At 34.9% G+C, this 18,921-nt stretch overlaps 1 protein-coding gene across 1 annotated transcript; it reads left to right on the top strand.

The window, feature by feature from the left end:
* The first annotated feature begins 686 nt into the window (after positions 1-686).
* On the top strand, positions 687-6,391 carry LOC110109696 (protein trichome birefringence-like 26). Its single transcript, XM_020840892.2, has 4 exons — positions 687-1,090; positions 3,289-3,372; positions 4,353-4,630; positions 5,285-6,391. Exons 1-4 carry the CDS (start codon positions 826-828, stop codon positions 6,062-6,064), a joined length of 1,407 nt encoding a protein of 468 aa, XP_020696551.1. The 5' UTR covers positions 687-825; the 3' UTR covers positions 6,065-6,391.
* Positions 6,392-18,921: the final 12,530 nt, after the last annotated feature.

The raw sequence follows: 18,921 nt of genomic DNA, 5'->3' as shown, positions 1-18,921 counted from the left end.
TTGATAATGAATAAAAGAAATTTTGGATGAGTTTATTTTCTACTTACTCGAAGTTAATTAGAAGCTCTGTTGTTTGTTTCAAATTTAAATGAACGAAATTTAAAAAGTTTGCCAAAACTTTGATCTTGGACTCAACCTATCCCAATTCAATACAATATGACATGTCTTTCTGTGGATCATATCGAGTTGGGTTGTGACATAACGTAATTATTGACTATAATTTATAATCTCAAGCAGTAAACGGAATACATAAGAGAAGATTCTTTGACTTATGCTAACAATATTTTTCATTAGTGTAATCATAGATCTTGAAATAAGATTTTAATAAAAAAATTATAAAAAATGCATTCCAAATTTTAGTTGTTACCATTAAAAAATATAGATATATTACTCTTTATTTTATTATTTTTTGAAATTAATATTTTTATCAGAAGATTATATTAATGAATTGAGTTCAAATATATTATTTTTATAGTTGTAATGCTTCCAAAGCAGTAGGGTCACTAACCAAAGCGAACAAGTGAGGAAAGAGAGGAATACAGCAATACAAATTCGTATATGAAACACATCGAAGCAAAATATTCCTAAGTATTTAAATCAACTTTTTTTTTTTTTTTTTTTTGGGAAAATTTGAACACTCTTTACTAGCTGAGTATATAACTGGCACAGTTTCTATTTTTAACCCTAAAGCAAGGACAGTTTTTGGCTTATTGTTTTCTCTCTCGTATTCGTAGTTAGTTAAGAGAACTTGCTGTTCCGCCTCAAAAATAAGTTCAGCTTATCTCTTCTTCCTCGTTGTTCTTTCTGTGAACAAAGGCGGAAAAAATGTCTGAGGTGGAGGAGGAAATAATGCAAGCGGATGATAGGAGGGACGAGGAGGATAGGAGGGAGGGGGAGGATAGGAAGGAAGAGGTTCCATCCCCTGCTCCAGCGAAGAAGAAAAGGAAATTCCTTTTAATCCTCTTCATTGCTGTTCTTGTCATCGGATTCTCTTTTTATCACCTTTTTTGGAATTCCTCCGGCTCGGGCGTCCACTCTTGCCCTGCTTCGTCTTCTAGATTTCTGGCTAAAAACATAAGGAATCAAGGAGGTATGGTTAAGTTTGTTTCTTGGTTTTGATTTTAGTTGGTTTTTTGTTTTAAAAAGTTAGGGTTTTTTTTTTTCTTTTTTGCCTTTTGGGGTGAAATGGGAAGCATGGTCCTTTTTTTTCAGTAATATAAAAATAGGTGGATATTATGTTCTAAACCCCTTTTCAAATTTTCATTTTTTTTTTCTTTTTTTGGAGCGATTAAATCGCAATTGAAAGCAAAGAGGATGGAGCAGTGGCATCCATGCCGTGACGTCAAGAGCTGTGCGGTGCTTTGTGGAATAGATGTAAGAGGTTTTTGGAAGTAATTCCATCTGTCAGTTTCTTAACTGTGTGGTGTTTTTCTGGGTTTGTTTAATTGAAAACTATATTTATATTTTTTTGTTTGGTAGTCTTTGGCTCTCCACCCACCGCTCACCATCTCCTGAAGTTTTCTTTTGAAAGAAAATTGTAATAAAATAACAAGGAGATAACACCTGGCAGGAGCTCATGCTTCATATTTTGGGATTATTTTACTAAAGTTTAGAACCTTGGAGATTTAGTAATAGAAGGGCATATTTCTAGGTTTGTTGCTTTTTTATTTGGTTTTTTGTTTTTTTTTTGGAGCAGAGATTGCATCTGCTTTGGATGCTTCAGTGCATGCATGTTCGTTGTTTCCCTTTTTATTGGTTTATGGAGTGCTGCCTAATTTTTGTTCTACGAAGAGCTTGTGCAATAGTCGAGTATTTTTTCAGGAGTTTTTTTTTTTTGTTGGAGAAATTTGGGCTGTAAAAAGTCCACAATCAAATCCATATTATGTTAATAGGACATCGCCATCATTTGGTGAACATGTAAAAAAATTCTCGATGTGTTTTTATGTGTTTATCTTTTTTCCTTTTTTTTTCTCTCCATGATTGAATTAAGTTTCTTCTGTTACCCAACATAAGATGGGTGTTGTGATCAAGTGGATTATGCTATTTAGATCTGCCCAAAGAACAATCAAAAGTAGATATGAGCATTGCTATCAAAAGGTCCTTTTAATTCTTTCGAGCAATGAAATAATTTGCTGATCTGTTTCTGTTTTCCAAAATGAATGATTCCTGCTCGATGACATGAGCATTGCTATTTGACTTGTATAATCCATTACACTGTAATAAGTTCTAAACAAGGGAAACATGGAGGAAACTTCTCTCATTCATAATAAGTCTTGATAACGAATATTGGTTAGAAAAATGAAAGCTGGATTGATATCAGGACAAAGTGGAATTTGTGGAGAATTAGTTTATAGATAAATAAAACACAAGAAACCTCCTGTCATGTAGTCGAGTTAAGGTTTCAATTGCTTCATTTGATTGCATAAATTTCAAGTGTTGATGTGCTGATAATTATTTCTTTCTAGCCTTTACAAGTACATTAACTATCACCCTTTTCATAATTCTTATAAATTTATTACCTATCACTCTCTACAAGTATCTAAACTATAATTATTTTCCTATTCTCTACAATTTTTTTACTTTTCTCCTCTAAACATGATGTGACGTGATGAATGCATGGTGTTTAGGGGCATTCCCAAACACATGCAAATCAAATAAGAGGAAGAGAGATGGCAGAGGAGAAATGGATGAGTTTTTTGAGGTGTCAGCCAGAGGTTTGGTTAGTTCAGTTTTTGAAAATGGTGTTCTTAGTTTGGTTCTATTAAAAATAGAAGCTCTTAATCATAGCAAGCATAAACTATTTGCAATTGAGATGGGAAGAGAGTAATAGCAACAATAATTTTTTCACACGTTCAACCTTCATCTTTGTAATAAGTGATTGTATGTTTTTTCTTGTCCAATCATTGATATTAATAAAGTGGTATAGTTATTTTTATTTTCAACTTTATATAAAGAAAAATCATTGACATTCCTCATTTTTTGAATCTTAGTGGAATATTTGATCCATGTGTAGCCATAAATATAACTGGATTTCATTGAACCACATACACTAGCTTGTCTTGTATTTATGATGTTTAGTATGCTTGTTCTCCATTTTCATTTGTTTTCTGCTCAAATCTTTATTACTATCCAAATATTTCAGACTTATGTTTGCATGTTTGTTTGTTTGAATCTTGTAAGAACTTGCAATTATCTATCTTTCCTCTTCAGCACACAAAAAATATTTAATATTCAAAATCTATATTAGTTACTGAAATTTTACTTTTCCTGTTCCTTTATAATTTGCAGATATCCTATCAATAGGAAAGACAACTTCTTATATTCGACTTCTTAGAAAGTCATTGAATGCCAAAAGTCGGTATTTGAAGAAAGGTAATTGATTCCGATGAAGGAATTTTTTTAGTTAATAGTTTTTAATGTAATTTTCTTGTCAATATTTATTATTAACACTAATTCTCAGGCCTAGCACCGTAATGAAGCCATGTGATTGTTATAATGTAGCTGCTAGTTCATATCATATAGCCTGTATAAGCTTTAAGCATTTCAGTCTAAAATAGCATTTTATATGATGCTGTTTGCTTGACTCTAAAGTAAAATGATTATAATTAGTTTCCTGGGAAAGAAGGATCAGATAAATACCAAATTTTTTTCTTCATTGATGTTTTGCTGAATTGAAAAGAACCGCAGATGTGTATGTCATTATTATATTAACTAGACTTCATCAATGCTTTATGTTCTTTGAAATATGCGAGGTACAATTTTTCCAAATATACTTGTTGTGTTTTTAATAGAACTGTAAAATTTAAATATTGTTAAGTTGAGTTTACAAGGAAACCTTTTACGTAGACTCGTTTCATTACTTAGCTTTTTCTTCCATTACTCGTTTCATTACTAGTGTTTTATTGGCTATCGTAGTTTTTTATTCCATTACAAACGGGTGGGCCATCATTAGGTTCTATACGGGAGAGGTTAGGACTGTAAATTTCATGATCATTGTCATACTAAAATCTATAGCAATGACAATCTCAATTTAGTGAATTTATATAAAATTTTTATTATGTTTTGTGTTTTTAAATTCTTTCTATTTATATTTCTTATGATGACTTGAATTAGATCTTATCTAGATCCCAACAAATATGGAGAGTTTTTATTTCGTGATAGGATCTAGAATAGTTAAGTTTGATTAGCTTTTCCACTACAGCTGCCAAAATTCCTTGAAAATCAAAAGAAGCTACTTTGGTTCGGAAACTTTTGTCAAGTTTACCATATGATATACTAGCAACATTTCATGCCTTTCTTTTAGAACTTATTGATTTGTTCTTAATTTTGTGGGAAATTTTCTGTGCTTACAGGACAATGTGACCTATTTTCTGGAGATTGGATATGTGATCCTTATGGACCAGTTTACACCAACAATAGCTGCAATTTTATTGAAGCACCCCAGAATTGCTTGAGGAATGGTCGACCGGATACCGACTTTCTGTTCTGGCGATGGAAACCTAATGGTTGCGAATTACTGCCATTTGATCCATTGAAATTTATCAATGCCATGAGGAATAAATCGTGGGCCTTCATTGGTGATTCAATCTTTAGAAACCACATCCAGTCAATGCTTTGCCTACTCTCCAAGGTGAATTTATAGATATTAGTTGGAATACATAAGTTACCTTCACCTACTTTTGATTTAATCCTGCAAACTTATCTTCTATTCAAAAATTCTTTCGGAATTCTCACTATTTGTCCTTTGAGTAGTAATACACATGTTATTCTGCTTTAGATGTTCATATCACATTAATTTAATCTGCTAAAGAGCTCTAGGTCAACTGGTGAGCTTCTTGATTTTCAGTGTAAAGGTCATACCTTCAAGTCTGAATAGAAAGCTAGGAAATATTTTGTTATAAATAGGGTCACCGGAGGACTCGAATCTATGAGCATTGCCCTGGTTTTTTTTAAATAAGATCACAAGAAGATTTGAAGGCATGACCTTTACATAACTGTGAATTTCCATATCTAAATGCTTTTGTTATACTGAATCGTCTGTATTAACTCCTTATAAAACTAAACATTCATTGGCTCCTTGTAATTGGTCTTATGTCCATTTATCTGTAATTAATCTCATGCCTAGTTACCTGTAATTAACCTATTTTTGATTACTTACATATTACGATGGTTGTCAATTCCTTTGAAACAAAATGGACTTAACACAATTCTGAATTTCCATGTGTGTATTCTTGTGTTATACTGAATCATTTTTTGGCAAGATAAAATTCACTCTTTTTGTTAGGTTGATGAGCCTGTTGAGGTCTATCATGACGAGACATACAAATCTAGAGCTTGGTACTTTGCCAACCACAACTTAACTATCTCAGTTATCTGGTCTCCATTCTTGGTCAAATCCAAGATCTCTGAGGATGATCAAGGCAAAGCAAAAGCACAAGTTCAACTGTATCTCGATATTCTCGAACCAAAATGGACGAGCCAGTACAACAACTATGACTACATAATCTTCTCTGGTGGGCAATGGTTTCTCAAAACGATGGTCATGTGGGAGAACAACTCCATTGTTGGCTGCCACAACTGCAATGACAAGAACATAAAAGAGCTAGGCTATGATTATGCTTACAGAAAAGCTCTTCAGATGAGCTATGATTTCATGACATCATCTGAACATAAGCCTCTCATCTTTTTCAGAACGTGGACTCCAGATCACTTTGAGCATGGAGAGTGGTTCAGTGGAGGAGTTTGTAACAGAACAAGTCCATATGGTGAAGGGCAATACAATGGAAAGCCTGTGGACCATGATATGAGAAGTATTGAGGTGGAGGAGTTTGAGAAGGCATTAAAGAAAGGAGCTCGTCTAAAACTGCTTGACACTTTCAATCTGTCTCTGTTGAGGCCAGATGGGCATCCTGGCCCTTATAGGACCTTCCACCCCTTTGCTAAATCCAAGAAAGCTCAAGTTCAGAATGACTGTCTTCATTGGTGCTTGCCTGGGCCTATTGATGCATGGAATGAATTGGTCATGAAGATGCTAGTTGATGAAGGTGATGTTAGCTACAATTGACAGATTTTTATAGAGGAAAATCTCAAAATGGTGTTTGGGTTATTTGCCAATGCATAAAATGGTTCACCACAAATAATACAAAAATCATTTTGATTATTTTCTCAATTCTTATATTATTCCATAAAGTCATCTGTACCAATCAAAATGTTCTGGTTTGCCTTTGCTTCCCATTCAGTTCAAGCATGGAAAATTTGCATATATGTATCCACTATGTTGTGTTTGTGATGCTTGTTTTCAATCTATATACATTTTAGATATTATGTTATGTAGTTGTATATTTTTTAGTTAAAGAAATAATATTTTCTGCTAGCTCTAGTGTGGAGGAAATTTTGGTCTATCGTGATTCAAATTTGATCAAAATCTCAGGATATCTTTCAGCCAAAGCAAGCAAGTAATTTTTCATGTATAAAACCACGCCTTTGGTTCCTGTTTTTCTTCTCTCCTTTCAAATCTTGGCATTTAAAACTCGTAGCTCAGAATGATTTACCAAATCATTGTGGGCTTGGCGATTGTGCTATGCTTGATTCTTCATTAGCAACAATGAAAGTGATCTGATAAATATTATGGTTTCATTATGTTCTATCTTGGATATGCTTGCAAGAAATGCTATTTTTATAATGATCTAAATAATTGACTACCTAATTACCTCCCAGTCTTCTAAATATTTTGGCCTTTTGCCTTTATTAGGTTGAATTTGTTTTTTTCTTCTTCCTTTTTGATAATGTTAAGAGGGGGAGTAGAATATTGGTAAAAAAAATAAATTTGTTATATTTTTTTCTATTTTTTTATTAGCTCTTGCGCTTATTGTGTTTTATAAAATTAAAATTATTAAAAAAGCTCTACCTATTTTTATAAGAATTAAGTTAGTAAGGGGGAGATTAGGAGACAATAAAATTAACTTAAAAAAAATCAATTAATAATATTTATCATAATAAAAAAGGGGGAGATTATTACAATCTGAGATCTTAAGCTCATGATTTTAATAATAACAAATTTTATTGAATTTTTACTTTATTTCTCCTAATATTATTATTAGATATTTATTTATGCATATGAATATTTCCAGCAGATCATACACTGTGCAGAAGGATTGACTCAAGACTGAGTACAATATGTTTGATGCTTTGACAAGTGTCTATATTTTGATTTATTGATTTTCTATATTTCTTGAGTCAAAAGTCCTGTAAAAGATGTATGCCAAATTAGCAACTGTGCACACATATCGGGTGGAAAATGAAGTGTTTTAACTTCTATGAAGATCGTCTAGTACGATCTGGATTGTATTGTACAATTTAAATAAACTAGGGATTAATTAAAAAACTTGTACGAATCATGCTATACAATCTACATTGTACATGATGATCAGTTGAACTCAAAAAATATTGCCTCCATTCACAAATTAGGCAATATTTTAAAATTCAAAAATTAAACCAACCCTACTATATGATTACAATTGTATTGTACGATGCCATTAAATCTTACCTAATTTAATCTTGTAATTAGATAATCGAATTAGGATTAATTAATATTTCATAGCCTATTGTATGATGACCTGCTTCATACTTTATGACCCCATTTGTTCTCAGGACAATATTTAATCACCACTTATCACATTGGATGAAAATCTTATTCGATTAAACCAATCATACAGTATGATCTGGCATCGTAATGGATGATCTCTTCAAGAATTTTAAGTAATCCTACATACCCTTGTTCATCATACAATATTAACATGATGTATTGAACTAATCGTACTCTATTATCACGTATCGTACTATACCATCGAAAATGGAAAATTTGAAAATTTAGGGTTTTTTAGAAGTCTTGTATTCATGCTCTCTTATTAGACTTTGAAGAAGTATTTGGCTATTGAGAGATTTTCTGTAAGAGTGCTTTAATAGGTTGACTTCTTGAGAGACCTTGAAATTTAGAGAAGAAGCCTAAGAAGTTGTACATGAGGGAGAAATAGTGTGAGGGCATTTCACGTGATTGCTCTAAGCAAGCTTCTATCTTAGATTTTCCATGTGTCATCATTGATCTTTTGGGTTGCTCTTGGGGTGAATTAGGTTTTCATAATTTTTTATTAAAAGAAAATAATTAACAGTATTTTGATGCTATTTGGCAAACAAATAAATAAAGACAAATTTTTAGGTATATGATTGTTGTTGGCTAGAGTATACGAGGCGATAAATCCTACGTCTTAGCATTATACGGATATACAGCGCACACACAAAGAACATAAGGTTTTTTACGTGGAAAATCTTCTATTCTTTGTGTGTGAGTTGGATATCAGTACAACGCTAAGACATAGGATTATAAATCTATCGCCGTGTATACTCTAGTTTGCAACAATTTGGTGTCACTATTGGAACATGGTTCGTAATTGAGGGGAAAATTTTGTTCCCAACTCAAAAGGTCATTCATATCAACGTCTTGACATCTGTTATTGCTGCATCAATTCCACGAGAATTTAATGTGGACTGTGGGACAACCTTAACTACATCAGTGGTCAAAAAGATTCCTCAAACTCTTCTAATATCCAAGATGATGTCTTGGGATCATAAAGCTTCTAACAAATGTAATAATGCTTCTAATAAATTTCAAAATTTAAACAGTCCATATTTGGACTTCTACTCCTTGGACAAGCTCTTATTAATCTAGACCTCAAAAAGATAGTAACGGTCTAAAGATAGATATTTCTTCACTTATGATTCGGGATATATGTAGCATTCACCCCCTCCCAATCAAGCCAAAATTGATCATAGGGGGATTTGATTTGACCTCTTCCACACAGGTTGACTTCATCATGCAAGACTCTGACATACAACATCGGATAGATCATACATCCTTGGTGGATTTTTTTGACCTTTTCCATATATGTTAACGTCATCGAGCAGTGCTCTGACATACAACCTCGGATAGGTCATACATTCTTGATGGATTCTCTCGACCTCTTCCCCACATAGGTTATGTCATCGAGCAGCGCTCGAACATACAACATTAGATAGGTCATACATCCTTGGTGGATTCTCCTAACCTCTTCCATATAAGTTAACGTTATCAAACAATACTCTGACATACAACCTCGAATAGGCCATACATTCTTGGTGGATTCTCTTGACCACTACAGGAAAATACGATATTACCGGCATACAATATTTGCTGGTGTCCGCCGGTAACACGTAAAATCCGACGGAAGGCCTTAGTTTCTAGCGCATTTATGTCGGATTTTGGTGCGCCGGTTTAGTGCGCGTCGGAAAATGTCTTCCGACTTTTATAAGATGCCGGAAACCTTTCCGGCGTACTCTTAAATGCATCACCGGCGCAAAATATGATAGCCAAAACGTCATTTCCTAATTGATTATTCTGGCGCGATATACGCCAGAATTTTATGACGTATAAATCTAACAGAAAATATCAACGGATAAAACACCGTAAATTCGTCGTAACTAAAGATACGGTTTGTTTCTAGCGCTATGGGTATGAAGAAAAATGCCGGCGGAGAAGACGCCGTAAGGTGCATCGTAAATACAGGAACGACTTGCTTCCGACGCATTTGCCGCAGCTATTTTCCGGTAGAAAAAAAATGCCGGAATGATTCCACCGATTCGTTGTATCGTCATTTTTGTCGCATTTACGACGCCAAATCCACCAAAACCTTGTAGCAATAACAAAAAAAAAAAACCTTCCCAGCCAACAGTCGAATTTCCACACCTGCAAATATATACAAATGCATACAATAACAGTTCTACAACACAGATATACACATCACAGATGTCGAGAACTTCAACATATACTCAAAAACATAAATATCCATTAAAACAAAATGTTCAATAACATCAACCAACTAAAACCATCACAGATTGTTTAATAACATAGATTCAAAGAAATAAATAAGTTCATATGACTAAACTAAACTACTCTGAATTCGTGGACTCCTCCTCAGTTGGAGTTACCTCTTTTCCACTCAACTGCTCCCTCATTTTGTGCATTTCATCCAACAACTGATTGTGTTGCTCCTAGATCTGCATTTGAACCTATGCTTGCAACTGAACTTGCCAATCAGCTTGTGATTTCCTTACTTATTATAGCTCTGCTTGAAGGGCATTTATTTGTTGAGTATGTAAGGACTCATGTGAAGTGGATGCGAAGCTTGATGCAGTAGAGGAGGTCATCCCCTCATATTCTTGAGCTTGCGAACCTAAACCATAAACTCTGCCATGTTGCATTCCTCCAACGGCTTGCGACCAGATGCGATACTCAGAATACTCAATAGAGTCACCAGAAGAGCCCTCACCAGATGCGGCATAACTCTCTCGAAGCCGTATATATTCCTCCTATGAAAGCAAAATATAAATATATATAATTAAACTAAAACTAAAAATTATTAAACTCATATACTTACATGGGCTTTTCTTTCTCTCTCATCATTCTATTGTTGATCATCCTATCGCTTATGAGTGTGATTATGAAATTCCACAGGAATTGGTTCTTTACCCAACATCTCTTTCTATTAGAAATAAGAGTATTATATTAATATTTGTATTAACGAAAAATTTAAAAAATATTTAAAATTCATTACCAAATGTCGCATGTGCTCAGTATGTGGAACGGAGCCGCTAGTAAAAAGGGAACTACCCAAGCCTCCAACATTAGAAGCTCTGTTATGTCTATTTTGATCCCTCCTCCTACTATACTCTGCGCTGCCCAAAGCAGTGCTCAACTCAGCCCATATATTCTCTCCAATCCACAATGGTCGCTTTCCAGACTTTCTAATGTCTGTGAATATTCACACATCCGAGTGGACCCACGCTTCTCAAAATTCTTTCTAATTTTGTCATTATGCTGGGGCAGCAAAAAAAAAATCTTTCTGCATTCAAATACATACAATATATAATATATAGGTTTGTTAGCTTAAGTAAAAAAGAATAAATCATTTAATTAGACATAACATAAAAACTAATACCCAAAAATACCTTAAACTCTCTAAACCATATTTTTTGGAATTCTTTCGTGACTTTCTTCCAAGAAACATAAGGAGCGTCAAATCTGCTCCGTAAAATGTCCCGTATTTTATACGTCGGTTGTTTTGATGGGTAGAACCTACAAAAATAAGATTATGTGAAATAAATATATAATATAAAATAAAAATATTTGTTAGCTTAAATAAAAGAGAATGTACGTACATGTCACCCTCAGGTGCTATCAACATTCGACCATCTATCGTCTTCTCTGGTGTAGCTGGTGTCAAAGGTCCAACTGTAGCAGGCTGATGGGGTGGTGGGGGATAGTATGGTGGAGCATATGGTGGATATGAATAAGTAGGAGGGGCACCACCATAAGGTGGAGGTGCATAGTATGGGTAGAAAGGAGTACTCTGTGTGGTATCTGGTAAAGGAAATCGGGGGTCTGCTGAGTAGAACTACGAGCTACTGGCTCCAGGAGTGGGTAAAGGCTGAGTGGTAGGCTGAGACTCTGTAGCAGGCTGAGACTGTGTGGTCCCCTCAGTACGTACTGGCCTAGCTGGTCCAGCTGTAGTGATCTTCTTGGTGTGACTATTAAAAATATTTTTGATCAATCATCTACTAGGCTCTTCACCTGAAGCCATATGCATAAAAATAAATAAGAAATATTAAAAACAAGAGTTATAACAAAAATATAATATAAAAGAACGCAGCAGTAAGAATAAAATAAAATGCAGTGTAGTAATAATAAAATAAATGCAGTGAAGTAACAAAAAAAATAATTTACCTTAAGTTAACTCATCATTTGTTGATTCACTTTCATATAATGATACATTTCCAGCACTATCAGATTCATCATTACTTTCCTCTATGGTTCAATTTACCTCCTCTAACAGCAACTCGCTCTCATTAATTTGAATTTAGTCATCAACATTGATTGGGAGATTTTTTAAATTTAACATAAACTCTTCTTGATGTGCTGATGGTATTGAAGTGGTTTTCTCAATTACTTCCCTTGGTTTTATCTTCATAACTACCAGCCAATCCTGTTTACCTTATCTTCTGCTTGGATAGTTAGCATAATAGACTTGAGTTGCCTGACTAACAATAATGAATGGATCAAACTTTGCATATCTCCTATCATGCTTTACTTCTGTTATACCGTAAATTGGATGTACTCTTGTGCCTCTATTTTATATTGGATCAAACCATTCACAATTGAAGGGATACACAGTATTCCTGTGACCGGGATATTCCACCTCTAATATTTTTTATAATACCCCGTAGTATTCAGAATCATCCCCTTTATGGGTTTTCCCTCTTACACATACGCCAGAATTTTTTATCTTCTTACCTTCACACTAATTTTTTATTTGGAATTTATAACCATTGGTTACAAATATTTGATAACATTTAACTAATCTATTTAGTCTCCAAGCTAACTTAAATAATCCTGAATACTGCGAATCACTGTCTTCAGTGTATACCTTTAAATGAATAAGATGTTATTATTATTAATATTAATTGCATGCAGAACTAACTAATTAAGACTAATTATTCAAAATATACTGTATTTTTAAACCAAGTAGTGAATTCTTTTTTCACTATCTTCTGAACTTCTCCTTCTTTTGATGTACTTAAACCATCAATGAACCTCCTACAAACCATTTTGAGTTTAGAATAAAGTTTATAAGAATAATGAAAATATGAACAAATTAACTCATACTTACTCGAGATACAGCTCAATCATCACAGTTAAGCAAGATATAAAATGTGATAACTGTCATCTCCTTATCGGTCAAATAGTACACGATGCTAGAGCCTACAGGTTCACCACTTCCACCTAATATAGATATATTAGAGGATTTACCAAGATTTTGAGGTGCTATACTTTCACCTGATTGAGACATTGTTTTAAAATAATATGAGCAAAATCGAGTTGTCTCGTATATTAAATATGCTTCACAGATAGATCCTTCTGGTCGTACTTTATTCTTAGCGGTCTTCTTAAGTTTATTTAAATATCTCTCAAAAGGATACATCCACCTATACTGAACAATTCCACCAACCATAGCCTCATATGATAAATGAACTAGTAGATGCTTCATAGAGTCAAAAATTTTTGGAGGAAATATTTTCTCAAGTTGATACAAAATGAAAGGAATTTGTTGCTCCATAAAAATCAAGTTCTCTACATTTAATTTAGAAGAGCATAAATCTTTGATGAATACACTTAGCTCGATCAAGGCTTTAAAATTTGATCTGGCAGATACTAAAAGCAGTTGATAGTAGACATTGCATGAAGATGTGACAATCATAACTTTTCAATCCGAATAATCTCCCTGATCTTATGTCAACACATCTGCTTAGATTGGAAGAAAATCCATCAGGTACTCGTAGGGTCTTCACCCATTCACAAATTACTCATTTTTGCTCTAAAGTTAATGTGAATGAAGCTTTTGGTTTGAGAAATTTTTCACCTCCACCATCCTTCAATTCCAAAGCTTTCCTCCTATAAATCTCCTTTAAGTCCATCCATACTTTTATATTATCTTTCAATTTATCTTTGATGTCCATAACTGTATTGAAAATGTTATCAAAAACATTTTTCTCTATATGTATAACATCTAAATTATATCTTAAGGCTTATCCTTGATGCAATCCAACTGAATAAGAAATTACTTTGTCAAACTACCTTGTGTTTTAACACAAGTAAAAGCTAAAAGTCGTAGGTGATTCAATGCAAGAAAGTCATTAAGGTGATTGTAGAAATTTATGATCAATTTGTATCCTATCTCAAAGGGTCAAGCCACTCATCCACCTAAGCATCTCATCTCTACAACACATAACTTAGTATTATGCTTCTCTTTTTATCGCCAACATTCAGCACAAGCATTGCAAGTCTCACCACCATTTTATAGAATTTTCACTTATGTTTGAGGGGGACTTTTCTATCACACAATAAGCCCGATGCATTCCTCCATTTCAACCATCAAACTTGAATTCTGCTGATAATATCCCCTTCAATTTTACCAAAATTATACTCCATATATTTAGTTTTACATCTACTCAAGCGAAAACCTTTAGACTCTAAAGTTGACCTCCATAATTCAAGTTTACCTTAAATTTCCTCTCTAATCTTATCAACAAGAAGAATATCATCAGCAAAAATAATACATAAAGATACATCCTCTTGCAAATGCCTATTGAGAATATCCATGACTAAAGCAAAAAGATATGGACTTGAGGCAGATCCTTGATGTAATCCAAATAAAAAAGGAAAATACTTGGTCAAACCACCTTGTGTTTGAACACAAGTAATAGCTCATGCATGTATATCTTTAATGTTTTGAATACAAACATTATTAACTCTTTTTTTTCAAGAACTCTCCATAGAACTTCTCTTGAAACTTTATTATATGCTTTCTCTAAATCAACAAAAATCATATGTAGATCCTTCTTACTCTCTCTATATTTCTCCATCAAACCTCTCAAAAAATGTATGGCTTCCATAATAGACCTACCCAACATGAATCCAAATTGATTTTGAAAAAATTTTCAACATAAAAACATCTAAAATATGCATACTATATCAAATGTCTCAAAAAAAATTACATAAAAAAAACTTACAATCGAGGGGAGGTGGAAACTCACGGTCTAAAATAGAGCTTTCGCCGGCGAGGAAGGCGGTGATCATCGGCGACGTCCAGTGCATGTCAACACAGCTCGACGACGTTGATCTACGGTGAGCGACGCTGGGCGACGAGGGAGACACCGGAGATGTGAGAGAAATGAACGAATGAAATGAGAAGCCAGGCGGGTTTGGGTTCGGATATAGGGCTTTTGCCGACGGATTGTCCGGCGTTAGAGACGCCTGAACAATGCCCGACGCATTTTTCGCCGGTTACAAGTCATTGAGTTTATACTTGTTGTCGTATTTTCTGCTTGTAAGTGCGCTAGACATTTTTGTCATAAAGTGCGTCGTTACCAATGAAATGCTGGTATATTCCGACATTACTACCGACGCATTTGACATCAAAAATTTTCCGTCACACTATGCATCAGAAAAAATGCCGTAATCATTCCTTCACATTATGTGCCGATACAAACGTCGTATTTATCGACGCAAAATATTTCGCTGGAAAAGCCGACGGTATTCGTGTGTTTTCTCGTAGTGGACCTCATCCATACAGGTTAACATCATCGAGCATGACTCTAACATACAACCTTATATAGGTCATACATCTTTGGTGGATCTTTCGACTTCTTCCGTATAGGTTAACGTCAAGGCTCTGACATACAACCTCGAATAGATCATGCATCATTGGTGGATTCTCTCGACCTCATCTATATATGTTAATGCCATCTAACAGGGCTTTGACATAATACCTTGAATAGGTTATACATCCTTGATAGATTCTATCAACCTCTTCTATATATGTTAACATCATCGAAAAGAACTATGACATACAACCTTGGATAGGTCATACATCCTTGATGGATTATCTTGACCTCTTATTCATAGGTTAACATTATCGAGCAGCGCTCTGACATATAACCTCGGATAGGTCATACATCCTTGATGGATTCTCTTGATCTCTTTCATATATATTAACATCATCGAGCATGGCTCTAACATACAACCTCATATAGATTATACATCCTTGGTGAATTCTCTTGACCTATTCCATATAGGTTAATGTCATTGAGCAATGCTCTGATATACAACCTGGGATAGGTCATACATCCTTAGTGGATTATCTAGACCTCTTCCATATATGTTAACGTCATTGAGCAATGCTCTAATATACAATGTCATATAAACCATATATCTTTGGCAGATGTTATTAACCTATAATTTCTACTATCATCAGACTTCTACCCGATGCCAATTTTTCACACGTAGTCGGACTTTTTCCCATCGCCGGATTTTTGTTAGACTTCTAGCCGACGTTTAACCTCCACCTATCATTGGACTTCTGCTCATCACCAAAATTTCATCAGACTTCTACTCAACGTTGAATTTTCACCCGTCGTTAAACTTCATCCCATCGACAAACTTTCACTGGACTTCTACATGACGCCAAATTTCCACCCGTCATTTGACTTTTACCAGTCGTTGAATTTTTATCAGACTTTTACCCGACGTTGAAACTTCACCAGTCGTCATACTTCTGCTCATCACCAGGCTTTCATCGGACTTCTACTTTATGTAGAATTTAAACCCGTCATCGGACTTCTGCTTGTAACAAAATTTTCATCGGACTTCTACCTAACGTTGAACCTCCGCCCCTTGTCGGACTTCTACCCATCGCCCGAACTTTCATCGGACTTCTACCAGATGCCAAATTTCAACCCATAGTCGGGATTTTACCCATCACCAGATTTTCGTCGAACTTCAACCCGACGCTTAACCTCCTACTATCGTCGAACTTCTGCCCGTCGTTAGACTTTCATTTGACTTCTATATGACGCCAAATTTCCACCCATCTTTAGATTTTCATCATACTTCTACCGGATGCTGAACCTCCGCCCATCATTGGACTTCACACTTATTACTTGGCTATTACATGTTATCATAAATGGCATTATAGTTCATGATTGCTAGATGTCTTAAAGCCTTATTACAATTCTCTTGAAGGTGATGTAGATAATGTCGATGTGCCACCTAAGGAAAATTTTCAGTGCATTTATGTACCAAGGTAGGGTGTTTCTCTGAGATGATGTACATATCACTATAAGCTCATACTTGGCCAAAGAGATTTTGAAGTATTTGTAAAAACTAATTTTATGATTCTATCGATTCATATTCAATAACAATGAAGGCCATTGGGTATAGACTGACATTACCATGTACTCCAACGGATGATAATAATGTACCTATGTATTTTACCTAGAGAAATGTTATGTCCAAACATAACAAAGGATAATAGTATTTCCACCCATGTATAATTGCAACTAAAGACCAAAATATGACTTTGAACCATATGTTGTAGCTAACTTCAATACTATAAATAGATCAAGGGATAACCAATAGTATTATTTTCATTATTTGGTGTAAAGAAAGTATATGACTCTTAATAACTCCCAAAAATAAAACATATGCCTTTTCTACAGGCATCCTAAGTTTTCATGTATGAAACTTTGACATCAAAATTTGAGTGGATAAGCCTGATGATCTCCCTTGGCTTCAACTCTAAATAATGCCTTAACATAATACTCATGTAATGGGATATAAACTTCAAAGCGTAGTTATGATTTCTAGAAGACATAATTAGATGTGTACACATATGCCGACCGGAGATTGACAAAACACCCATACTCCATCGATCAAGATGCATACTCTTCTCAGCATAGAGGTGCCATAGATAAGTACATGATTGGTGATCTTCTTGAGTGCATGTAAGTGTAAGTCATTGCTTGTTTGAGCATGACTTCTTATACTTTACATATTTTATTATTGACCAACCACTAATAACACAATATGGTGCTTCCTTGCTCCTAAATTTTATTCCCTCATACAAATGATCAAGATTGAAAACCTCCAAGTTCTCCTATTGATGTACGGTCGGGCCATCAACAGCATGAGTAGTGTCCCACTCCCTCATGATGCATATGAATTTGATAAACTCATTATTGATGACCATGTCATCTAGATTTTTTCTCATATGTGTTGCTTTATCCAGAATTAATTAATGCTCAAGGATTGGCTACTGCATTAGGCTCCCTACTCAAGCTTTCACTTGTCCCACTATCAATAATCTCATAAGCAGACATGATTGGTCCAAGCTCTTCATGGGTCAAACATGCTTTAGAAGCAACCTGATATTCACTAAAGTACATCATGAAGGACTATAATCCTCGAATCTAGTTTGGAATGCTAAGGTCAATTGTAACCCGCCCATGCTCATGCGACAAGATGGCGGAGGATTGGCTATCGTAGGTGTAGGCCTACAGATTGTCCAGGATGAATAACTAATTAATTTATACTTGAGTGAGTGAGCACGAAGTCGGTAAGAGTACATATTTGAGAGAAACCTAGATACATCGGTGGAATGACGAGGTTTATCAAACATTAAAACAAACGAGTAATCCGCTTTAGGTACCTATGTGGGTAACTCTTCAAACTTAACATATAAAATCATCCTCCTCCTCCTATCCTTAACTAATATGTGTAATATCAAAATCTTCTCCAGGACCGTCCAGGACGATCTGGGATCGTCCTGGGATGATCAGTAGTGAATTTGCTCCAGAATTTGCCCAGATTTGTTCTAGGTGTTTTCCTGTAGGCATCGTCCAGGCCGATCGAGGACATCGGCCAGGCCGATTGGCACTGTAGAAAATATCGGCCGGAAAATAGTTCTGGGAACCGTCCAGGACGATCGAATTGGTCTGATCGTCCTGGGACAATCTGGAGATCGGCCGGGCCGATCTGTGTATTATAAAGCTGAAATCAGTCGTTTTAAAGAGAGAGAAAATCAAAACGAAAATATCTGATTTTTCTGAGGAGAGAGAAAGTCGAAAAGCTTTTTGAAAAAGTTGATTTTCGGACTACGCGGAGCTGTTTTCGTCCGACGAGATTGTTCAGGAAATTGCTGTACGCAAGGTAAGGCACATTCCGCCTTTCTCAATTTTCAGAACCGTCGTGTTTGGCGGTATTTTCTGTCCGGATTTTGTTTTCGTTAGCTATTTTCGTCCGTATCTTTTGATTGGTTCAGTTTTTACCGCGTAACTTTCTGTATATTGTTGTTGTGCCGAGTATGCACGTTTTGACTATATTTTGATGATTTTTGTCCGGGTATTTTTGATTCGGCGGTGTTTTTCGTAGACTACATTTTTCTGTGAAATTGTAAATTCTCTGTGCAGTAGAATAAAGGTTCTGGAATGTGATTA

This window comes from Dendrobium catenatum, unplaced genomic scaffold (genome assembly GCF_001605985.2).
Source record: "Dendrobium catenatum unplaced genomic scaffold, ASM160598v2 original_scaffold_59640, whole genome shotgun sequence".
Taxonomy (NCBI): domain Eukaryota; kingdom Viridiplantae; phylum Streptophyta; class Magnoliopsida; order Asparagales; family Orchidaceae; genus Dendrobium; species Dendrobium catenatum.
This window is presented reverse-complemented; position numbering and strand designations above follow the sequence as displayed.

What these genes read in the sequence shown, in the direction of transcription:
- LOC110109696 (XM_020840892.2), top strand. Translation starts at nt 826, where the DNA reads ATGTCTGAGGTGGAGGAGGAAATAATGCAAGCGGATGATAGGAGGGAC. An exon ending in AAACATAAGGAATCAAGGAG is followed by an intron (nt 1,091 to 3,288) that starts GTATGGTTAAGT and finishes TATAATTTGCAG; the next exon opens with ATATCCTATCAATAGGAAAG. An exon ending in TGCTTTGCCTACTCTCCAAG is followed by an intron (nt 4,631 to 5,284) that starts GTGAATTTATAG and finishes TCTTTTTGTTAG; the next exon opens with GTTGATGAGCCTGTTGAGGT.